We start from the raw sequence: 21679 nt of genomic DNA, 5'->3' as shown, positions 1-21679 counted from the left end.
GGGTGTGTGTGGGGCGGGGAGCGGGGGTCTCCAGCAGCCGGCTGGGAGCTGCAGCGGCTGCCGGGTCGGGGTGCTCGGCCCTCCGCGGGGCCTCACCGGCGTCGGGAGAGCGGTGCTGCCCTGCAGCACGGGGAGGGGACGACCCCGGGGGACCCCCCGCACAGCGGGCGGTGTTTTTGGGGCGGGGGGGGGGGGGAACAGCGGTGCTGGAGCCGCCCTTGGTCCGCGCACCCCCGGGCCCGCCTCCGTTCAAGCTCCTCTTGGACTTCACGAGCGGTCCCGTGTCGAAGAGTTTGTGCGAGTCCAAAAGCCAAGCGCGTTGTTAATCAGGAATTTCAAAAGGAGGTCCGGCTTCTGCTGCCGCTTCGGTGGAGTCACTTGAAGAGAAAGGCCGGAAAAAATGCTGCTTTGTTTTAGCGCTTTTTCCCTGCACGCTGATGGGCTTGTTGCTAAAAAGGTTAAATGTGCTCACATCCCGTGGCCTAGGATGGTGCTTCTGTTGTGTTTGGTGATTTTTATATTTTTTTTTTTGTACCGTGTAAAGGAGACACTATTTAGTTTGGTCATTTATACATGAATGCCAGTTTTCTGAAACAGAGTAAAATAGTGGGGTATATTCATATTTCTTAAGGGGAAAAATATATATACTTAAAGCCTTTAATATGAAGATGGCATAAACCTGAGTGTTATTTCACAGCTATTTAAGGCCAGATTCCATGGAAAGTATATTCATTTTTCAAAGAGACACTCTTCTGTTTTTATTTTAAAATTGGCAAGCTTTTTGGTAATCAATGGTAACTAATAATTGAAGTTTCAAAGATTTGGGGAAGCAAAGGCATAATACTTAATAGCATGATATTCTTTTGTCTTTCAGAAGTACAAATATAATGTCAGGTGGCTGAAAAATTGCCTATCAAAATGTCAAGTAAGTTTTCGGTTTCTTCTTCCTTTAAGTTGGTGAATTAAAGATCTGGTTCAGCAGAACATGTTTGTGAGATAATCTTATTATTCCTTACATTAAAAGGAATGATATGAAGTGTAGTCATTTCTGACCAATGTCTTGGCCTTAAATCTTGCTGTGGCTGATTTCTGGCATGTTGTTTTCATAGGAAATCCAGATATCACAGCTTCTCCTAAATACTGTTTTGCTGCATTTTTGCTTACATTCTTTTTAATTGATGTGCACATAAACGGATTTCATATTCTTCAGTCTTATGCCTGAATAAAAGGCTAGCAATATAGCAATGGTGTGGTCTTAAATTTTTTCTTTCTTTTTTCTCTTGTGTTCTTTGCTTTATGCTTTTCAGTGGCAATATGCAGTCTTTGAGAGTAGGATTTCTGTCTTGTTTTTGTAATCACTTAAAAATGTTTGCCACAGCAGATGCCTTGTAAATAATTTGTTCAAATTTACAAGAAAAAAAAAATTTGCTTACATTTATATCTTAACAGAAAGGCCATCTTATGCCCCACCTCCTACCCCAGCTCCTGCAACCGTAAGTATAGTGATTTTTCTCATTAACACAGAGCTGGTAATACAGCCTTTAATAACTTACCAGAGCAATAATTACTGACTAGCATCACTTTCCTCTATTGGAAACACAAACTAGTTGTATTTCATTATTAACGTGATATGCATTGTTTAAATGAATCTCTCTCTCTCTCTCTTTTTTTTTTTTTAGCAGTTTGTGAAAGAGAAGCTGAATAAACTTATTTCACCTTTAAGGCTAGATCCTGCAGATACTTTTCTGCAAGCAGTCAGTTGGTCTAAAATTATTCACAGTGGGTTCCAACAGTATACTGGAATATTTAAGAACAAACTGATACATTTAATTCTAAAACTTCCCACTCAACTTGTGCCCAAATCATGGGGAAACAGTGCAATTTTTTTCATGTTTCTGTTGTACCTAGCTGATTCTCAGTGGCATGCAGGAGTATGCAAAATGCTGTTATATTGGGTCAGAATAATGAAACGCTCATGATGCCAGTCTTATTCAAATTTCTTGAAATCACTGGTATTTTGGAGTCTATGGCATGAGAAATACACTTTCTAGTAAAATGGTATGGAATGACACTGAGGAAAACAGGAACAGTAGCTTTGAATCATGCTGAGCTACATTCCTGCATGTATAAAAAGGTACTGAAATACCAGTATGCTGTGGTCAGGAAAGCATTTGAAAGCAAATGCACCTCTTTTGCAGCATTCACATTTCAAAATAGCTTGTATTTTAGGAGTAACATATTCACATGAGAAAATATAAATCTTTTGTACAGAAGAAAGAGCAAACATGCTACAGTGAAATTTTTTTGCCAAAGAAAATTTGAAAACTGTTATCCAGTAGAGTGTCCCTGATCTCTGCATCTGGGATGAAAACTGGAGGATGACATTTATGCAGATGAAATGTGATGTTTCAAATTTATTGTGCCATACTTTCCATTTAAAGAGGTTTGAAAATTTTAATGTATAAATATAAACATAAAATATTATGTTCTTATAAATTTACATAAATAAAACTTTATTTGCGTAGTTTGTTCAGAGTTTTCATTTTGCACAGAACTTAATAGATTTGTGCCAGTATTAGAAGGAACATGATGGCATCTGCTCTTACAACTGGATTCCTGCATCGAGACCTGTGCACACGTGTGTGTGATTCCCTTGGGATGTAGCATGAATACAGATGTTAAGTGGTGTATACTGATGTGGTACATTCTTTAGTCAAGTTAGAAGTCTTCAGAAGGGTAACTGAAACAAACTTCAAAACCACAACTAGTGACATGCATTACCTCTCTTTCAAGCATCTTCTGTATTATATTTTATACAGTCCTTGAGATGATAGTCTGTGCTCTGTTAATGCAAGTCATAAAAGTAGACAAATAACCTTGCTTGTTCTTCCACAGCCAGTTCCAGTTACTACAGTCAACAAAATACCAGTAGTTCTCGTAACTACAGTATTATAGCTGAAGTAAAAAATTCTCCATGTAATGCAAGGTAGTTCCCTTGTAACATTTAAATCCTGTCTTGCAGAAATAAAGAATTAAGCAGACGGAGATTACAATTGTCATCTGATTTTATTGAAGAGGTGTAGTTCAACATATTCAAAACCTGTTGTTATGGTAATACAGAAAACTATAGTAAAATGGTGTTTTATTAAATAGTGAATGTGTATGTCATGATCACAGGTATACAGATTGAGTAAATGTCAACTGCTGTGACTGAGCTTAAAAAGTTTGGCAATAAAATATATATTTGAAGGCTGACTGTTAAAGCATAATTTTACTTTGTATGTTTAGAAATAAACTAACTACAGTGTGTCTACATATACTTGAAAGCTTCACAAGTTAATGTAGTTTAGCTTGTAAGTTATTTTTGTTCAGTGTCTGTATTTGTCATACCTTGGTTCTTAGAGTCCTGAACCTATCTGTAGAATTTTTGTAACTGTAATCTAGGATGGGTCTAGTCAGCAAATCACTTTAAAAGACTATCTGAATATGTGTTTCTTATTAGGGCCAAAGTGCTACTGAAGAGTGGGATGCTGTGCAGATAACACTTAAATGTCTAGATACACTACAGGATATAATGAATCCTAGTGGAATGATAGGATCACCCCCGTCAGGGCTTGATCATAATTACTATTAAATAGTTGATCAATTTTTTTCCCACGAAATTTGATTGCGAAGTGGGGAATAATGGAAAAAGGCAGGAGAGACATTTATGTGAGGAGGGGAATACAGTGAACCTTCTGATACTTGATTGTATGTAGAGGATAGGTAAGAGGGGGTTGTAAAGAAACTGGATTTTTTTTCTACGTTACTGAGGTGAGAACAAATTGATCCACTTTCAACAATGAATGAAGATGTATTGGTTAACTTCTTAAATTGTCTTGGATTCAGTGATCTGTTAAGGCTTGTTTGTGGTTTCTAACCTGTAGATCTTACTGCAGTTGTTGCTCAACTCTGTCAGTCTGCAGCCTACCTCATAACAGAAGGATATCTCTGTGAATTGTCTTCTCTCCCAGTTGTCTAATCCCAGTTCCCCAAAGTATTTAGATTTTGCAAACCACCAGAAAAGTCTTAAGATACTGGTAGTGGTGCACAGATGGTGCTTTGAGAGATTTCCCACCACTCGCCCCATCCCCATTTATTGACAGTATAATGTTTGTTGGGAAGGCAGAATGATGGGAAGAAAAGCAGACAGGGGGTTTCATTGGTATAGTAAATGTTGATACTGGCGATTCCTGCCTGATTACTGTGTGATGTGTTGCCTTGTAAGCTTAACGCTTTGGATATGAGAGTCTGAATTACTTGGCGCCTTATGTTGGAAAATTTTATTAGCCATGAGCTGGATTTAGAGAATACTTATTTAAATGAGTTACACAACAGAAGTAAAATCACCAACTTCAGACAGAAATTTGTAGTGACACATTTGCTTAAAAATCCTGTTTCCTTAATAGGCTTATACTGGAGTAAGTTTTGTGTGTTGAGAAGATACCAACTGCTACACCTCATTTGCTTGTTTAAATTCTGGTTGCTTTTGCATGCCATATTGCAGTTCACTTTCATTTCTGTGTTTTCCTCGTTTGAGCTCATTTCTCATTCGTGTTTTTGTCTCATTTGTTTCCATCAGCAAATGCCCAGCACACCAGGGTTTGTGGGATACAATCCATACAGCCATCTGGCCTACAACAACTACAGGCTGGGAGGGAACCCGGGCACCAACAGCCGGGTCACGGTAGGAGAATCAACTATTACATCATCCGGCAAACAACAGGAATTGACCAGAAATGGCTTTAGAGTTAGGTTCTTCTGAGTCTTGGCTGCTGCCACTTCTTTATAAAACCAAAAAATTACTTCTGATTCTTATTCCCCACCCCTACCCCCCTTCCCTTTCACTCTGAAACCTTTTGCAGGAAAATGGACTGCTACTCAGCAGAGAAAAAAATGTGGTAATCACATATGATGCAGAACTCCAAAAAGACAGACTTTGTGGTCTTCATTGACCACTGCATGCTTAGGGAAGAGTTCTATACCGTGGGTACAAATTCTTGGAGGGAGGGAACTGCTCATTTTATGAGGTTTATTGGCACAAAAATGAGGAAGAAAACTTTGCAAACTGGAGATCGTCGATAGTAGTTGCATCATACTATTGAGCCATACAAGAGATGCAAGCCTTTATTTTTCTTTCCAGTCTTAGTCTGGTAATATCTGCAAACTCCCAAGTTCAGAAATTATTTTTTCAACAAAAGTGTGATGATAGTAAAATAGAATCCTTTTGTATCTTATGTACTCTGTCACTGTGTGGAAAATGGATGTTACATTCATTTTTCATGGAGTTAACAAAGTGAGATGGAGTCAAGTGATGAGAGAGGTGACAGCTTCTTTCAAATACAGATAAAGTCCTGAGCACTGGATGCAGTTAAACAAAAATAGACAGTGGAAGTGTAACATTTTCATAACTAACACAACAGAAATAGAATAAATCCCTGATTTTTTTTTTAAGTTTCTGTAATTCTCATAACTTTAAGGTTTTTCATGTAAAACTTTCTGCCTCAAAACATCTGATTAGTTTGGAACGTGATATAAAGATTTCTCAAGGAATAAATACATGGTACTTTTAATGAAGTGTACTCTTTTTATGCCTCTCATAAACCTTCTTTCAAACTTCATCTACGAAGTTCATCTGGTTTGTTAAAATGTTTAGAGAAAAGACCTTCCCCATACAAGCTGGAACTTGACTGAACGTACTGTCTGAACATAAACTTTTTTCCTTATACAAGAATAAATTAGGTTTTGTCTGAGAACTTTCATTGTTTCTGTATGTCATAAGCATACACAGCCTTCTTTGCCATGCATATATCAATATATGTATGGTGTCTTTAAATTCGTGTTAATTTAAAAGCATTAAACAATTTCCGTTAATGTTTTTCAAATCCATCTGTATGTGTATATATGTATACATTTTGGTAATGCATATACCTCATGTACATTATTTATACACAATTCTGTGTGCATTGTTTCATAGAGCTCCATAAATTCAGCAAAACAAAAAATATCAAGAGGAAAAATTTGAAAGCTGAATACTGAACATGAGCCTTCTTGGCCAAATACAAGTATTTGCTTGTCTATGGCCGTAGTCCTGAAAAATCTTTAAACTGCTTTATATTTTTATGAAAATGCTCCCAGTTTATATTATAGAACTCCTCGCATGTATAAATGCTTGAAGAGTGGAGGTTTTCAGAACCTGCTGTTAACAGAGTCTGTAATGTTAGTGCACTATTTTAGGAGAAAACCCTGTCAGGTGTTTGTAGACTGAGGGGATAAGATGGGATGCAGCAACTTTCCATCAGCAACAGTTAGTGCTCAGTGTCCTTTTGTTTAGTGCAAGCAATGTGCTTGACAGCATGCAAACCTAAAGGAAGATAAGAACACAGAAGGATTATTGCAAGCTAATTTAGACAATTAAGTATAGCTGGGATACAAATAATGCACACATTTACAGCTCAGTTGCATAGAGTTGTTTTCTTTTTATGATAAGTAGTTTATTTGGCTCCAAATTACCACTGACAAATTTTGCAGACAAATATGTTGCTAAAATGATTTGAAAATGAAAATATATCTCTAACTTCATGATCTTAAACTTTCTCTTTATCTTTTTTTCACCTGTACAAGTAGCCACATTACATTTGTCAAAACAGGTAAAATTGCCCATTAGAAGTGAGAAAAACAGCCTGCTGGGATTGGTGTTCCCATGTAAATTTCTAAGCTGTGTGTTTCAGTTTTAAAAATATGGAATGCTTTTGAAGATTTATCTACTTACTACTCTGTAAACTTACAGATAAAAGGATAAACTTAACTTGGAAAAATATTACTGTAATGAGGACCAGCTCTAGTTAGTACCTGTTCACAGTTTGGGTAATTTTTTTGGTGATGTTGTTTGCTTCTCTTTGGGGGAGGAGGGTGCGTGTGTGGTTTGTTTCTGTTAACTGCACAAGAATGAGTGTTTTCCAAAACTAGCGTGTATAGAAACTGTCCAGAGTTCACCTTAATGAATGGATTTATTCGGTTCTTTTATAGGCTTCCTCTGGTATTACCATTCCAAAGCCCCCCAAACCCCCAGACAAGCCCCTGATGCCCTACATGAGGTACAGCCGGAAGGTGGGTATACAGTGTCAAACAAGTAATAAAAGTTAGTGTTCATATGTGCTAACAATTAATTGCTATTATCTTAGTTTCAGCTTCTAAACTTTTACTTCTAACAGCCTGCACATTCTTTAAGGGAATTGTAAAGTACAGATGCATTGCCCTTCAGAATAAAGGCAGCAGTAGTCTGTTCATACAGTTGCCAATTTCTGGGGGGAAAAGTTTTCTCTAAAATGATAATTACTACCACTGTCTCTGCTGACAAGGATCCACCCTGCCACATTCAGCAAGTGCCTGTGACTTACTGACAGAACTTTTTTATATAAAGGAAGTATTCCTTGCGGTATACTGGGCTTGGTACAGTGCTGTAGCTGGACTGAAGAGTAGCAATGAGTGGACTTTGCATGTTCTCCTTCACCAACCTAGCCTGTGGCAACGTTTACTTCGCTATTCTATGAACTGTTTGACAGAAAGTAGGAGAGAGACTCTTGTGGAGTCTGAAATCTGATGGGGCATGGGGAGGGCATGTCAGCCTGTCTGAAGCGGGTGAGCCAGAAGGAAATTCTTCCACTTCTGGTAAAGTATCTTTACCAGCATGTCTGTCTTAGGCAAAAAACCATCAACAAAAATAAAAAAGTCAAGTGGCGCAGCAAGAAATAACACTGGCAGCTCTCTCCTTTTTTTTTTTTTTTTTTTTTTCCCTATAAAGTTAGAAACTTTTTTGGTGGAGTCAGAACTTGTTGGAACTCAAATTGATCAGCAAGACTGAAAAATATTTTGAAATATTACTTTCTGATCTGAAAAGCTCAGTGCTCTTTATCATAATCTACTGCTGGATGTGTTTACTCAGTAGCATTTTTTTTCCCAGAGATGCAGCGATGTGCATTTAAGAAGAGAATTAAGAGGGTTAAAGGCAATATTCTCATGAAACCAAAGCCATTTCAGCAATTGCCTGTTTCAGTAGATGGCTTCCTACTGACTTCCTGCCCCAGAAAATAATCGAGATAGTTTAGCCAGACTCATTCCTAACTTAATCCTGTTTTTCATGGTGATTCCAGAAAGAACACTGAGATGACAATATAAAATGTTTAATTTGGAAGTATTTAGATATCATTAGTAAAGCTCCAGCTGTTTCTGTTAAGGTCTGGGACCAAGTGAAGGCGTCCAATCCTGATTTGAAGTTATGGGAAATTGGCAAGATTATTGGAGGAATGTGGCGAGATCTCACTGATGAAGAGAAGCAAGAGTATTTGAATGAATATGAAGCTGAAAAGGTAAATGGAAGAAATCTGGGATGTTTATTACAGCTGATTCTTCTAGGAACTGGTCTGAGAAGAAAAATTCATCTTACCCATGCAGTGGTGTATGAGGCATTCACGAGACCCCTGTATGTAACTTAAATGGAAGTATGTCCTGACACGTCTTTTAGATTTTTTTTTTTTAAATAACTGTACATCAACTGTGACTGGTCAGTTTTTAGACCTAATTCAGAATGAAGTATTTATAATTGTCGATTTTAACTGTTTAATGAATGGATTTGATTGTACAACATCAGTATTGAAAAGATTGTCTCAACACCAGAATCCTCTTTCAAAACTGGTGGTCTGCAACTACTGGTATTGTCATGAACGTGTTCATAAAAGACTTCCAGTCACGTAGGGTTTGGTTTTCATGGTGTAATCTGGTGTAACTCCACACTATGGCATAGTATTTTGTTTCTTAATAGAAAAATGCTACCACTTTTAGGGTTTTCTTGTGGCTTTGTTTTGTTTTTATTGATCTTCATGACAAAAGATGACAGCTACCTCGTGTCTAGGTTGGTAAGTGTTGAGGACCTTTACAAGACTGTTACTGTGATTTTAAGGTACAAAGGGAAAATTGTCCAGCTGCTGTGTTGTGCTTAAACCTGGTAGGCATCTGAGGCTGTGTATAACCTGCTCAAATCTAAGCTGTTCTTATTCTAAGTCAATAGAGAAGTATTCCAAAGCTGGATGCTCTTAGTTGGGGAAAAAAAAAAAAATCAAGGAATTCTATTTTTTAACTTGGTAATTATGTTTAGATTGTAAGCTCCTTGGGGCAGGGGCCATCTTGTTTATATTTTTACAGTGCTTAGGTAGAAGGATTCCAGTCCTAATCATAAAGAAAACAAGATGTTTAGATACTCTTAACAATATTGTAGATTATATCTCATTGCTCATGGGAAATATCTCAAGTCACTGTACAAAATCTAGACTTGGAAAATTTTAAAAGTGAGATTAAAGAAAGTAATTCAAAGGGAAAAATACTTCAAAGAACATGAAGATAGTGATGCAGTCCTGCTACCAGGAGGAGACAGTAGTCTGGCTGCAGCATTCTGTATCGTCCCAGTGCAGGGATGGATCAAAGAACGGAAAAATCATAAGTTATTTTGAAAACTGATTCATGACATACTGGAATAAGGAAAGAGAAGAAATCAGAATCAAAGATCTAGTTAGAACTCCAGAGAATTATTGATAATATTTTAAGTTAACTCTTTTTTTTTTTATCTTCTCAGAGTTCGTCTGATCATAAATGCCTTGTTCTGAGGTGTTTGATTTTTAAATTTCAAAAAACAAAGCTATCGTAAGACTTACCAGGTATTGAAACTGAAATGTACCTAAAAGCCCAGCTAGTGTTTTTAAAACATGAATGACTATGGAAGAAGTCCTAATTTGTAAAAAGAAAGACTGAGATAATATGGTCATTTGTGTATCAGCCAGATGATGCAAAATAGCTTTGTGTAACTACAATTTGGGTTATACAGGCTACAGTTATGTCAAGTCTGAAATCGTCCAATGGTGCAATCAAACAATATTGGTCACATTTCAGATAGAGTACAATGAGTCCATGAAGGCCTACCATAACTCTCCTGCATACCTTGCCTACATCAACGCAAAAAGTCGTGCTGAGGCTGCATTGGAAGAAGAAAGCCGACAAAGGCAGTCACGCATGGAGAAGGGTGAACCTTACATGAGTATACAGCCAGCAGAAGATCCAGATGGTAAGCAGAAAGGAATTTGTATGCACGTCCAGTAAGACAGTCTCATTACAGGACTGACAGTATAGAGAAACAGACACCAGATACAGAAAACTACCAGTGTACAACTTTCACAATGCTTAATGTGACTTCCTTTCTATTTTGGTACCTTTAATACTGATTTTCATTACTACATTTTATTTCATACAGCTAACAGCTGACTTTGTCTTGTTTCCAAAAACTAAGGTGGCAAGCCAGTGGCAAAAGTTATTCCAACCCTTAATTATGTGTGAAGTAACGCTTACAGTTCAAAACAAATAAGTCTGCTTAAAGGTCTGTAATGGCTTTAACATATGCATTATAAAAGGCTTAGATGAGTGATTTAATCCAGCTTGAATGGAATTTTGTGCTTTATTACCAGAAGCACATAATTCTGACAGGTAGAGTTCTGGTATGATTAAGAGCACCTGAACTTTGAACGTGTTCAACAGCTGTCATTTGAGATTGTTTAGAAAGTAAGTTACCCTTGCTGTTGACAAGTTGATGAGAAAATTCTGAAAGTTTACTTGACTGCAAGGAAATGCACCCCACCCAGTGGGAAAACTCAGACGCATGCACCTAATGTCTACTTTTAAATTCATGACCAAATACTTGTTGAAACCTGAGGGTGAAAAATGTACTCAGTTACACCCTTCTTTTTTTTTTCTTCTGCCTTGTAAAAGCACACCCTTGAGATAAAGCTCATGACAAACAGCACTTTCCCCAGTGTGGGATAACTGCAAAATTTATGTAAATATATTTACTGTTCCAGTAGCTGGCATTTTGGGACTTCAAATTCTGTTCTGTGCTACCTGGGCCAAATGAACTCAGCCAGAACCAGCTGCCCTAGGCCCCGAGTTGCATTGGTTTACATCTGGGACAAAACAGCAAGTTATTTTCTGTGACAGGAATGTTGCTTCTGTCCAATCCTGCATGTCATTAAGATCAAGAACTTTTAGCATAAAAGGAATCTTACTAAGAGGACAAAGGCTCAACTTTAAGGATACAAATGTGCTTAATACTTTTGTCTCTTGCAAATCTTGCACCATTTTTCTCTTTTTGCTTCATTTAATCAGATACCTGAATGAGAAATTGAACATAATGCTTTTAAATAAAGGAGACAGCAACTTTCATTAAACTAGTTATCTTCTTTGGTAATATTTTCTGGCATGATATGTTGGGATTCTCCTTAAGATTTCTGTGAATAGTTAGAAAGTAATCTCCATTAAGAAGACTTGATGTAAAATTAATTCAACTTCCGGACTTTTCTTCATGACATCATCCTGGAAGATCATTCATACTTGTTGCTTAACTGATTTTAATACTCAGCTAAATATGAAATATACTCACAGAAGTTTCTTCTAAGTTTGTTTCCTCACCAATACTTAATGCTGTTTAATTACTGTGCTTTAAATTCTAATTAGTTTGAGTTGAATTTTTTTTAGTCTGTTTTATAAGTAGGTGCTTGATACCGAAAGTGCAGACTGTGTCTTGATTTTTATGTTGAAAGGCTTTGCCTGCTTTCTTTGAAGAAATACAAAAAAAATAGGAAGACTTCTGTCTTCTGTGGGCTGGAAGCTTTTTGAGTGCTGCTAGATACAGGAAAGAAAACGTTATTTAGTCATGCTTTGTAGCATCAAACTGAATTTTACTTCTAAAATGAGTACCTAGTACAGTCCATAATGCTGTAGTTCATGTTCTATTCTGTGACTAGATTAAAATAGTCAAAGTTCAGAATCTTGCCATAAATTGGAAGCTCTTTTAATTTGATTGGAGAGAATAAAAAATCCTTGACCTGAAATATTCTTAGATCTTTGTAGTTAATCCTCTAGATGCATGTCAGACAAGACAGTTTAGTTCCTTTTCAGCTTCTTTTAATTTCTTTTCTCTGCAAGAAGCTTATAAGGAGACCAGCACTTGACCTGTGTGCTTATGTACTTTTTCTCTTGAAGTGTATTTTTTTTTCAGTAATTGTTCTTTAGAGAACTGCATTTACTAAAAAAAAAAAAAATTATAAAAAAATTTAATACTCTTAGTACATTACTGTGAATTTTCAGTGATGAGTAAACATGTATCACTGCTTCATGCTTTCATTCCTCAGTGTTTAAAAAAAATAAGTCTTTTTGATCTGTGCTACAAAGCTTATTTATAAAGGAGTCACTCTCCTGTTGGTATTTTGCACTAGATATTGTTCTGGTAACATGATTAATCAGAAATGTTTGGGGTTTTTTTATTCAGTGTATTAATAGTCACTCTTACTCTGGAAACGTGTAAAGCAACACAGTAAATAGCTAGGTCAATCCAAATTTCAGATGTGGGAAATGCATGTGAAATCATAACTGTTACAGCTATGCCAGGGTAAATGGTGTTCTATTGTCATATAGTCTCTTTTTTTCTGATCACTTGATGTTCTGTATTTGTTAGTATGAACTTTGTGACATGACAGCAACTGGGGTTACGGTTTTTATTTTGGTTTTAACTAGCAGTAATGTGGGTACAGTGTCTTTATACTTGGTATTCATTTTGTGGAATTAAAGCAGTTACACTTAAAACTCTTGTTTCAGATTACGACGATGGATTTTCTATGAAGCACACAGCCACAGCTCGTTTCCAAAGAAACCATCGTCTCATCAGTGAGATACTGAGTGAAAGTGTGGTGCCCGATGTCCGCTCTGTTGTCACTACAGCTAGAATGCAAGTTCTTAAACGCCAGGTTCAGTCTTTAATGGTTCATCAGGTAAAGATAAATGATATGAAGGCAGCTAAAACATAATGGTGTCGGGCTGTACTCCAAGTCTCGGATCATTTGATCATCTACATGATTATTCTTGTTGGGTGTCAATGTTCTGTACGCTCAAATAGCTGATCTCTGGGTTTTCTTGGGAGTTGCAAGATGCGAGACTTCACCTTCCGTGCTGTTTCGTTATTGAGAATGTTAAACTGTATTTTGTTCTTTAGGATATCTTAATTCCATAGCTCTTCATTATTATACATAACCTTTCTGTATGTAGTGTCAGTAAGTCTTCTGTTTAATAGGTACTGGTAGAGTTGTGACTTTTGGCTAGCTTATGACTCATAATCTTGTTTGTAATGACTCTTTATTATAGTAAATTGTATTGTAACATTTTTCATTGGAAGTTAAATGCATACAGGGAAATCTAGTGAGGTCACACTTGCACATTTCATCTAGCTTTGACTGGGCACATGCCTGTATTTTCCAAACATGCATGTTAACAAAAGAACCCTGTGAGTATAGTCAGTGTGCGTGTAGGTGAAGAAAACTGAGACACCGGAATTAGATAGAGATTTGTTGCTTTTTTTAATCAACAAAGGAAGATTCGGAGGGTGGACATGGGTGGTATCCCTTCTTTCCTTTGAATTGTGGTCTTTCTGCATTAGAGAATGTAATTGATGTGTTGTGTGTATATATATACCTATGGGGTGTATAATATGAAAGAAAAAGTGTAGATTTTATGCTGGAAGGTTCACCTCAGGTACATACTGTTCTTCATTTATAATATGCCTAGCCAATCCTGAATTACTGCATAGACCCATTTATTGTTCATACTTTTCAATATGAACTTCTTGGCTATTGGGCATTGGATCAAGGCAGGCATAAGGATGTTTATATATTATATGGGTACATTTAAAAATATTGGTCTAAATATTTTTGTACATAGCTGTAAACGTTGTCCAGTTCTTCAGATGACTGCATAGTAAAGTTCTTTCCATTTATTTCATTTCCAGCGTAAACTAGAAGCTGAGCTTCTGCAAATTGAAGAGCGTCACCAGGAAAAGAAGAGGAAGTTTTTGGAAAGCACAGAATCCTTTAACAACGAGCTTAAAAGGGTACAACTCTCGCTTTTCTCCACTTATTCTGAGGAATCTGCTAGTTACCCATTTGTACAAATGCTCTACCTGCTTCTGTTTAGTTCTGTATTCAATTATGTATAATTACACAACTGATTATGGCAGTGTCCTAGCGTGTGGGTGTTAGAAAGCACGCGGTATTTGTATTATTTCCTGCTCCTTCAGTGACCTTTAGTGGTGACATTCAGCCAGTACAGTTTAAAAGTGCCTTCAGGCTTGACTGGTTGAGCTCACTAGAGAGCAGCACAAGGCAGTTGGCCTAAAGCCACTATGGAGACCATACTGCTCTGTCCTTGACTGTGTTCAAATAACAAAGTTTAGGTTATTAATTTATCCCCCCTTTTTTTTTTGTGTGTGTGTAATATGCTTCTATCTCCCTCCCTAGTTACTGAAGCTTTTAATACAAACTTTGTCAAATCAAAAGCATTATGCTGCATGTAGAAATACTGAACTCATAATTGGGTTTTACTGATATTTTGTTTTTCAATGTAACTGAGGTAGTAAAAGAGCTTTCTTTTTTGTTTGTTTTTGCTAGTTATGCAGTTTGAAGGTGGAAGTAGACATGGAAAAAATTGCAGCTGAAATTGCTCAAGCTGAGGAACAGGCTCGCAAGAGGCAGGAGGAAAGGGAAAAAGAAGCAGCTGAGCAAGCTGAACGCAGTCAAAATAATATAGCAGCTGAGGAAGAACAGGCAGCTAACAAGATAGAGGAGAAGAAAGAAGAGGAGAGTGCTCCAATGGAGACAGGTAACTGTATTTGAAGACCAGCTTCAGAATCCTTGAAGGATCAGCATTAAAGTACCTCTGTAGACGCTCAGCCTTAGCCAGGAGTGCCCTGTATTTTTGCTGTTAGTAGGAAGGAAGGCTTCAGAAGAACAATGTTCTGAATTAACTTCATCTTGGTGACCACAGGTGTTTGCTGCCTTCTCATTAAGTTGCTCCTTTTTAAAAGGGGAGAGGGTAGGATACCACAAAGCCCTATGTAATGCTTTGTGTGTAATGTGCCTAAGGGGAGAAAAAAAAAAGCTTTCTAAACCTAACTCACCTTTTAGACATCGGTTAGCTAGGAGCAACTGAGAGTGTTTCCTTGTCCCAGTGTCAGCATCTAGCAAGGATGATAGAACAGCACTTCCTTCCATGCTGCTCTTACGAGCGGATTTGCAGGCTTTTGGTATTCTGTACAGTGACATTAGAAAATACTGTTGTGTTTAAAAGAATCAGTGGCTAATATCTCAGTGAGTCATTGCCATAGCAGCATGAGCATAAGGGAAAGGGGACCAAGGAGTTTGAATTCTAGTGCTTCTGGTTTAACAAGGCACATAGCTTTCTTGTGGCTAGAGTTCTGAGGACAGGCAGCTGCAGGTGACTTTCAAGGATGCTGTGTGGCAGGACCATGTACATCCAGAGCACTGAGAGGTCTTTCAGAGCTGTGCCTGTTACTGCATATGCTAAGTGACAGAAATAACTGCTGTGGAGTACTTGGATTTATTACAGATTGTTTTTTCCTAAATTCTAATTGCACAACCTAAAAAATGTATTGGCATGTAAATGACACTGAGACATATCTTATTACAGAAGAGCCTCACCCAGAAGAGAGCACAGAAAACCAGCAGAATGGTGAAGAAGGAACATCTACCCCAGATGATAAGGAGAGTGGCCAAGAAGGGGTCGATAGCACTGCAGAGGAGGGAACCAGTGATAGCAACACTGGTTCAGAGAGCAATAGTGCAACAGTTGAAGAGCCTCCTGCAGACCCTATCACTGAGGATAGCGAGAAGAAAGAATAAATAATGACTCATTTCATGTGTCTCTTTTTAATGAAGTACTGTTTTGATTTCAAAATGTGCTACATGGCTTTTGTATCTTCCTTGCCTGTATCACTTGTCTCCAAAGGATACTGGGTTTTAATAATGTCAGATTATCAGCACAGCGACATAAAGGGGCCTTTAGAGACGAAGGGGATCTTGCAACAGACAGAAAACCTCATGTGTCTAAACACAGCTGTTAGAATATGGAGAGGTACTTACTATTGCTTGGGATTTCTTCCCTAGAAAGATAAGCATTGGTTTTGGTTTTTGTATTAGAAGTCAGGCCTTCTCCCTTTCTTCTAGTTACATGACAACAGTGAAAATGTAGTTGTTCTCAAAGGCCCTTCTTGTTCATTTGTGGCTGAGGTGAGATGCGGATGTGAGTCACCTCTCTGCCGTAGCCCTCCTGACCTGGCTTTACTGAGGGGCTGCCTCTGCCCCAACATCTGGTTAGTGCAGCATGAGGTCTGCAGCCGGGATGCTGGTGCTGTGGCCATGGAGGCTGATGAAGTAGCACAGTTGAGAAATGTGGTTAATGACACTCGCTTTCTAGAGAGGTCAGAGTGTTACTGAGGCGTCTTAAAGTTGACATTAGTATTAAGCAAAGACATGATGCCTGTACTGGTATCACCTAGAGCATCTCCTTCATCTAACAAATCCAAAAAAACCCACAGCAGTCTAGCACACGTTGCCACCACTGCTTCAGTTCTTGCCGGTGAGGATGTTTACTGCAGCTGCCCATTCTTTGCTTTTACAGAAAGCATTCAGTACTCAAGAGTGGTGCTCCTAAATAAGGCTGAAAGACTTGATCTTAGTGGGGGGGTTGGTGTAATCTTTGTTATCTTTTACAGAGTAGCTGTTCTACAGCGATGAAAACTTGCTCATGTTCTGCATGCAGCATTTCAGGAGATATATTTCCAAAGGACTGAGTATAGTCTTGAGGTAAACCACATATCTTAGGGTTTTTTCTGTGATGCAGGATTCTTTTCAACAACAGTCTTTGCTTTTCTTTACCATTTAACTGCTGTATTTGCTACTATGATACCCTGGTATGATCTCAGCCAGAGATATGGCAAACTACGAAGCAGGAGAGCATTTAAACACATACATGTTCTCTGAGCAGGCAGTCACTAATGTGGCACAAATGGTAAAAAATAGTAGTTTTGCTTGCCATGAGCTTTCAAAACCTCTGGGAACTCTACAAATGTACTGAAAAGGCCACATTTTGCCCTATATAAGCAGAAGCCCTGCTGAAGAAAAGAATACACTTGATTGCAACAAGAGATACAGGCCGTTCCATGACTTTACAAGAGAACACATGATGGATATGCTTCAGTAAACTAGTATGTTTTTACAGAATAGTGGGTATATCGGATGGTAATGTTTTTTAAATCCTTTTGGTCTTTTTTTTTAAATGGTTTAAAAATAATAAAATCCAACATGTTTGGTTTTTTTAAACTTACAGTGGTCTGGTTCTTGTCTTTTAAGGTAATGCCTGTATTTGATTTAGGGCTTTCATCAGCTGTTCTCCATTTTAAGCCCAGAGGAGGATAAAACTGAGGAATTCATTACTGAAATACACTACATACAAAAAGTTACGCTGCAAAAGCACTTTGAAAACCAAAGTAAAAATTCCGGAGTTGCTCTAAGCTTTTGCTGAAATGCTGGCTCTGTCTAGAAGGATCTCTGATGATGGCTGTTGACTTTAAAAGCCAATGAATAGGAGAATTTGTAGAGGAAATAGTGCAAGTATTAGTGAGCTTGTAGTCTCTTTGCCTCTGAGCTTTTAACCACTTTCCTCCAAGCTATCAGAAATAATTTTCATGTTACTTTAAGCCAAGTAAAATTTCCTACCTAAAGGGCTGAGAGGTTGGCATTTACAAAAAGTATTATAGTTGCAAGATACAAAGAGGAAGATGCAATTGTCCAAATACTTAATATCTGAAGCCAACTTTGCTGATTAACTGTTTTGCATTCTCCCTGATGCAGAAGATTTCATGAGCTGATTTGGGCCTTTATTTCTGCTTGGAAGCAGTTATTAAAGCAGGCACTCGTACACACACTAAACAGCTTCTTCAGAGTCTCTGCCTCATAGTTTACAATATCATTTCCTACTCCAAGTAAACCTTTCAGCAGTTGGTGCTAAGTGGAAGTTCCTTGTTCAAGTGCCTGCTGTTAGAGTGTGCTGGTTTTTCTACAAAATAGTATAATTTAGTGTAATTCTAGAGAATAATTTAAATGCTTACTGTAGATATTAAGACTAACACCCCCCCAAACAAATGTGTGCCAGGCTCTGCACTGCACCTACTTTTCCCCAGTGGGCAAATCTGAACGTGCCTGTTCAGGTGCTGAAGGAGAACGTAGATGTGGACAATCAAATCAGTTCCTACAGACAAGGTTACAGCTTACTCACATCTGCAAACACACGGTCACTTTTATCTACCAGTGACTGCTGCTGAAAGGATTGTTGCAAAACACAACAGAAATCAGGAAGAAAATCACCAATGGCAGCCTTCCTCTGATGAGCGCTGTCACACAATGAGATACGTACGTGGGAAGGCTTGTATTTTCCTCATCTTTAAGTAAAAGTAGGAGTTCCGATACTAACGTGGTTTTTGGCAAAGGTGGACACAAAAAGAACCCTCTTATGAGGAAACAAACCATGGCTGCTCCTTAATTTCGGTTTTAAAAAATGGAAGCAGTGAAACCTGCTTAAAAATTAAAGTAATTTTAAATTCAAAATTTCAGTTTCTTGGAAGAGTGGGCAAATTGTTCTTGCTATTATGTTTAAGCACTTGCAGTTGTACTAGTTAAATTGCATTTTAGGAGTTTCCATTTCCAGCAATTAAAAGGATTGCTTTTAGAAAAATACATCTTGAGGAAGCTAATGGAAGTGGTGTTCCCATCAGCTGAGCTCCCTTTAACAAAGCATTTTGACAATACAGAGATTGCTTTACATCTTAAGCTACACATCTGAAGATCTATTTACTGCATTTTGCTATTTTGAAAAATAATTTTCTTGAGTGATTGATCCTGCCAACATAAAGCTTTGGTTTCTTAAATGATACCAGCTGCTGCCTGGACTGGGGGCCTGACCACACAGGGGCTCAGGTGGAGTCGGTTGGTGCAGGAGCAGGAAGAGACTCCGCACCTCCGGTGCTGCGAACACTGGTTGTGCAACAGCCTTGGGTTTTGAAGGCTGTCTGTGCTTTTCATCTGCTACCTATTCCCAAGGTGTATGTAAATAACAGTAATTATTGGCAAAGACAGGGTGTGTTGCAGCTAAGGGTGTGTACCCAAGTGAGTAGGTGTCATCTTCAAGGGTAAAATATCTTTTCTGAGCACATGAAAACCTCCTGAACAAATGCCCAGTGGGTACCGTTTGAACACTGACCAGCCCCTGTGGTGCCGGCAGTGCAAGGGACACGAGCATCAGGGACCAGGTGCAGGAGAGGGACCTCCTCGACGGACCGGCCTTGTGAGAAACCCGTCTCCTTTGCGCGCTCCTGCTGCAGCCCTTTCTCAGCCCCGCTGCTCCTTGGGCTGCGGCCGGGACCAGGAGCTCGATGCCTACTTGACACCTGTGGCTCGCTGGCTACCAACGCCTCTGACGGAGAGCAGCTAACTGGAGCTCCTGATGAGCCAGCACGCCCACCTGGAGGTCCTCAGCAGGACCTGAAACCCTCCCACGAGGAAGATGGAGCAGATACAGCCCACCAGCTTGTTGTGCCGTTGCTGCTGGGCTCGCTGAGTTGGCCGTCTGCTTCCTCCATTTCTTGGGTGCTTCGTTTGGCAAGTGGGTGGAAGCTCCTGGACCCCTGGGGCTTCTTCTTCCTCCAGCTGTGGTGGGGGTCCCCTGGCTCCTCCGGTGGGGGGGTAGATGTGGGTGCAGGCCGGTGATCTGGGGTGGTGTGGGGACCGCTGAGGGTGCCTGTACTGCTGGAGGCAGAGGCCAGGGGTCCCCTCTGGGGGTGCTGAGCCATCTCCCGTGGGGTGCCTGGGAGCTGGGGAGTCTTCCACACCCACAGGGGACTGACAAGGAAATGAAGAGGCAAATCCAAAACATTGCATTGTGGCGAGGGAGTTGTTTTCTTCAGTTTGTTTTTCTCTTCAAGAAAAAACAGGCTTTTTTTGAGAGTCTGACTCATGCTTTGTGACCTCTGACATCACCACGGCTCTGCTGTTTGCTGTTTGGTTTGTTCTGCAGGTAAAATCAAGTAGGCAAAGGTTCTCTTCTGTATTGGGTAGTTCTCAAAAATATGCTTTTATCTCACCACAAAAATACACTTAGTAAAAGTTATTAAGAAACCTGGGTTAAAAAAGATTGCTCTAAAGTTTTTTTGTGTTTTGGGGGGTTTTTTTGCATTAATGTAACTGTTAGATTTTTATCATCCCAAAAACCTTCTGACCTACAAAACAGAAATATAACAACAGGTACATAGCATGAAGCAGGCCCCAAAGGGTAAATATTGAAAGGTATTTAGATGTTAAAATACAAACCAGGCACCTTGTGAGATTGTTCAAAAGCAATTTGACGGGCAAAGTGCTTCACTCCTAGAGGAATCCAGAGGACTTAGCCTCTTAAGAGCTTTATGCACCTAAATACCCTTTCAAAGGACTAACCTACATACATGATTGAGGTTAGCTTCCTGTGAAAGACAAGTCTCATGTCTGTATAGCAGCTAAACTTTAGGGGGGGAAAAAAAAAGCTTCTGGAGGAACTAAACAAGGGTTTAAAAAAAAATAATCACCTGTGCTTCACACGGGATAGTCTCGCAAAGCTAATCTGCTTCAAGCAAAGTGAGGACTTCAACTGTAGAAGCTGTGCTTACATAAAGGATTATTCCTATGATAGAAATAAAACAGATTAATAGAGCTTTAGAGGGATAAAATATCAAAGTAAAACCAAACCTTGGCACAGATGGGAGGCCACAGCAGCTTGCTGTATGTAAGGAAAGAGGAGCTGCCCTTCAAAGCATTGTGTTGCGCTGATGCACAGCAGCTTTGAGCAGAAGTGGGAAAACCCTGTTTCCCCCTTAACCTCAGGGCAGGTGGAGCAGGTCTAGAGCCCTGCGAGGGGAGGTTAACCCCGAGACACGCACACTTGTGTGGCGATAAACCTGGGAGTGAGGGAGCCTCAGAGAAGGGGGGATGTGTTGATGAGCAGTATGTTTTCCTGGGCTATGGGGAGCCGGGTTCAGACCCTCTCTCTGCTCAGTTCAAAGCAGGCATTTGATGAGGTCTCTCATCTGTCCCGTGGTGTGTTTTCTCATTTCTCACCAGCTGTAAGTGCTCCACTTGCAGACCAGCTTCTGTGCCTACCCTGTCTCAAGGAGTCAGTGATGGTTTATTTCTCCTTTTCTTCCTCCCAGGCTTTGTCCTAAACTCCCAGCTAGGCAGGCTTTGCTTTTCATTTAAAAAGAAAAAAAGCTATTTTGGATTTTTTCTCAATTTAGCAAAGGCTACTTAAAGAAAATGCCTTCAGATCGGCCATCAGTCTAAAAACCCTGTGCTGACACAGGGCTGTTAAGACTGCCCTGTCCTTGCTCTGCTCCTTTGCTTACCTCTCCTTCCATCCTTGGAATTGGCAAACGTTCCCAGCAGTCCTAACTGCTGCAATATTGAGAAAAATACTCCTCATCACCGATTCAAGACGAGGATTGGTGCAGGTTATGTGCTTGCCGAGGTGGATGAGCTGGAACGAACGCTGCCACCAGGAGTCCCTCTTACCCTCCCTGCCACCGCCTGCCTGCAGACACATCGAAAAACACACGGTCTTACCCTTGGTTGCAAATTGCTAGTAGTTCTTACTCTTTTTTTGCATCTAGTAAGTG

At 39.2% G+C, this 21679-nt stretch overlaps 1 protein-coding gene across 1 annotated transcript in view; it reads left to right on the top strand.

Annotated features, from left to right (window-relative positions):
• The window catches only part of SMARCE1 (SWI/SNF related, matrix associated, actin dependent regulator of chromatin, subfamily e, member 1), a 16858-nt gene extending 217 nt beyond the window's left edge, over window positions 1-16641 (top strand). Inside the window, exons 2-11 of the mRNA XM_010585569.1 lie at window positions 875-925; window positions 1450-1493; window positions 4622-4726; window positions 7069-7149; window positions 8277-8408; window positions 9982-10153; window positions 12733-12905; window positions 13916-14017; window positions 14574-14784; window positions 15613-16641. Coding sequence (XP_010583871.1) covers window positions 919-925; window positions 1450-1493; window positions 4622-4726; window positions 7069-7149; window positions 8277-8408; window positions 9982-10153; window positions 12733-12905; window positions 13916-14017; window positions 14574-14784; window positions 15613-15824 — 1239 coding nt within the window. The 5' untranslated portion in view covers window positions 875-918 and the 3' untranslated portion in view covers window positions 15825-16641. The remainder of the gene's footprint in view (window positions 1-874; window positions 926-1449; window positions 1494-4621; window positions 4727-7068; window positions 7150-8276; window positions 8409-9981; window positions 10154-12732; window positions 12906-13915; window positions 14018-14573; window positions 14785-15612) is intronic.
• The last annotated feature ends 5038 nt before the right edge of the window (window positions 16642-21679 follow it).

Source organism: Haliaeetus leucocephalus, unplaced genomic scaffold (genome assembly GCF_000737465.1).
Source record: "Haliaeetus leucocephalus isolate CR32 unplaced genomic scaffold, Haliaeetus_leucocephalus-4.0 Scaffold110, whole genome shotgun sequence".
Taxonomy (NCBI): domain Eukaryota; kingdom Metazoa; phylum Chordata; class Aves; order Accipitriformes; family Accipitridae; genus Haliaeetus; species Haliaeetus leucocephalus.
Note: the sequence above shows the minus strand (reverse complement) of the source record. Positions and strands in the feature narration are given on the sequence as shown.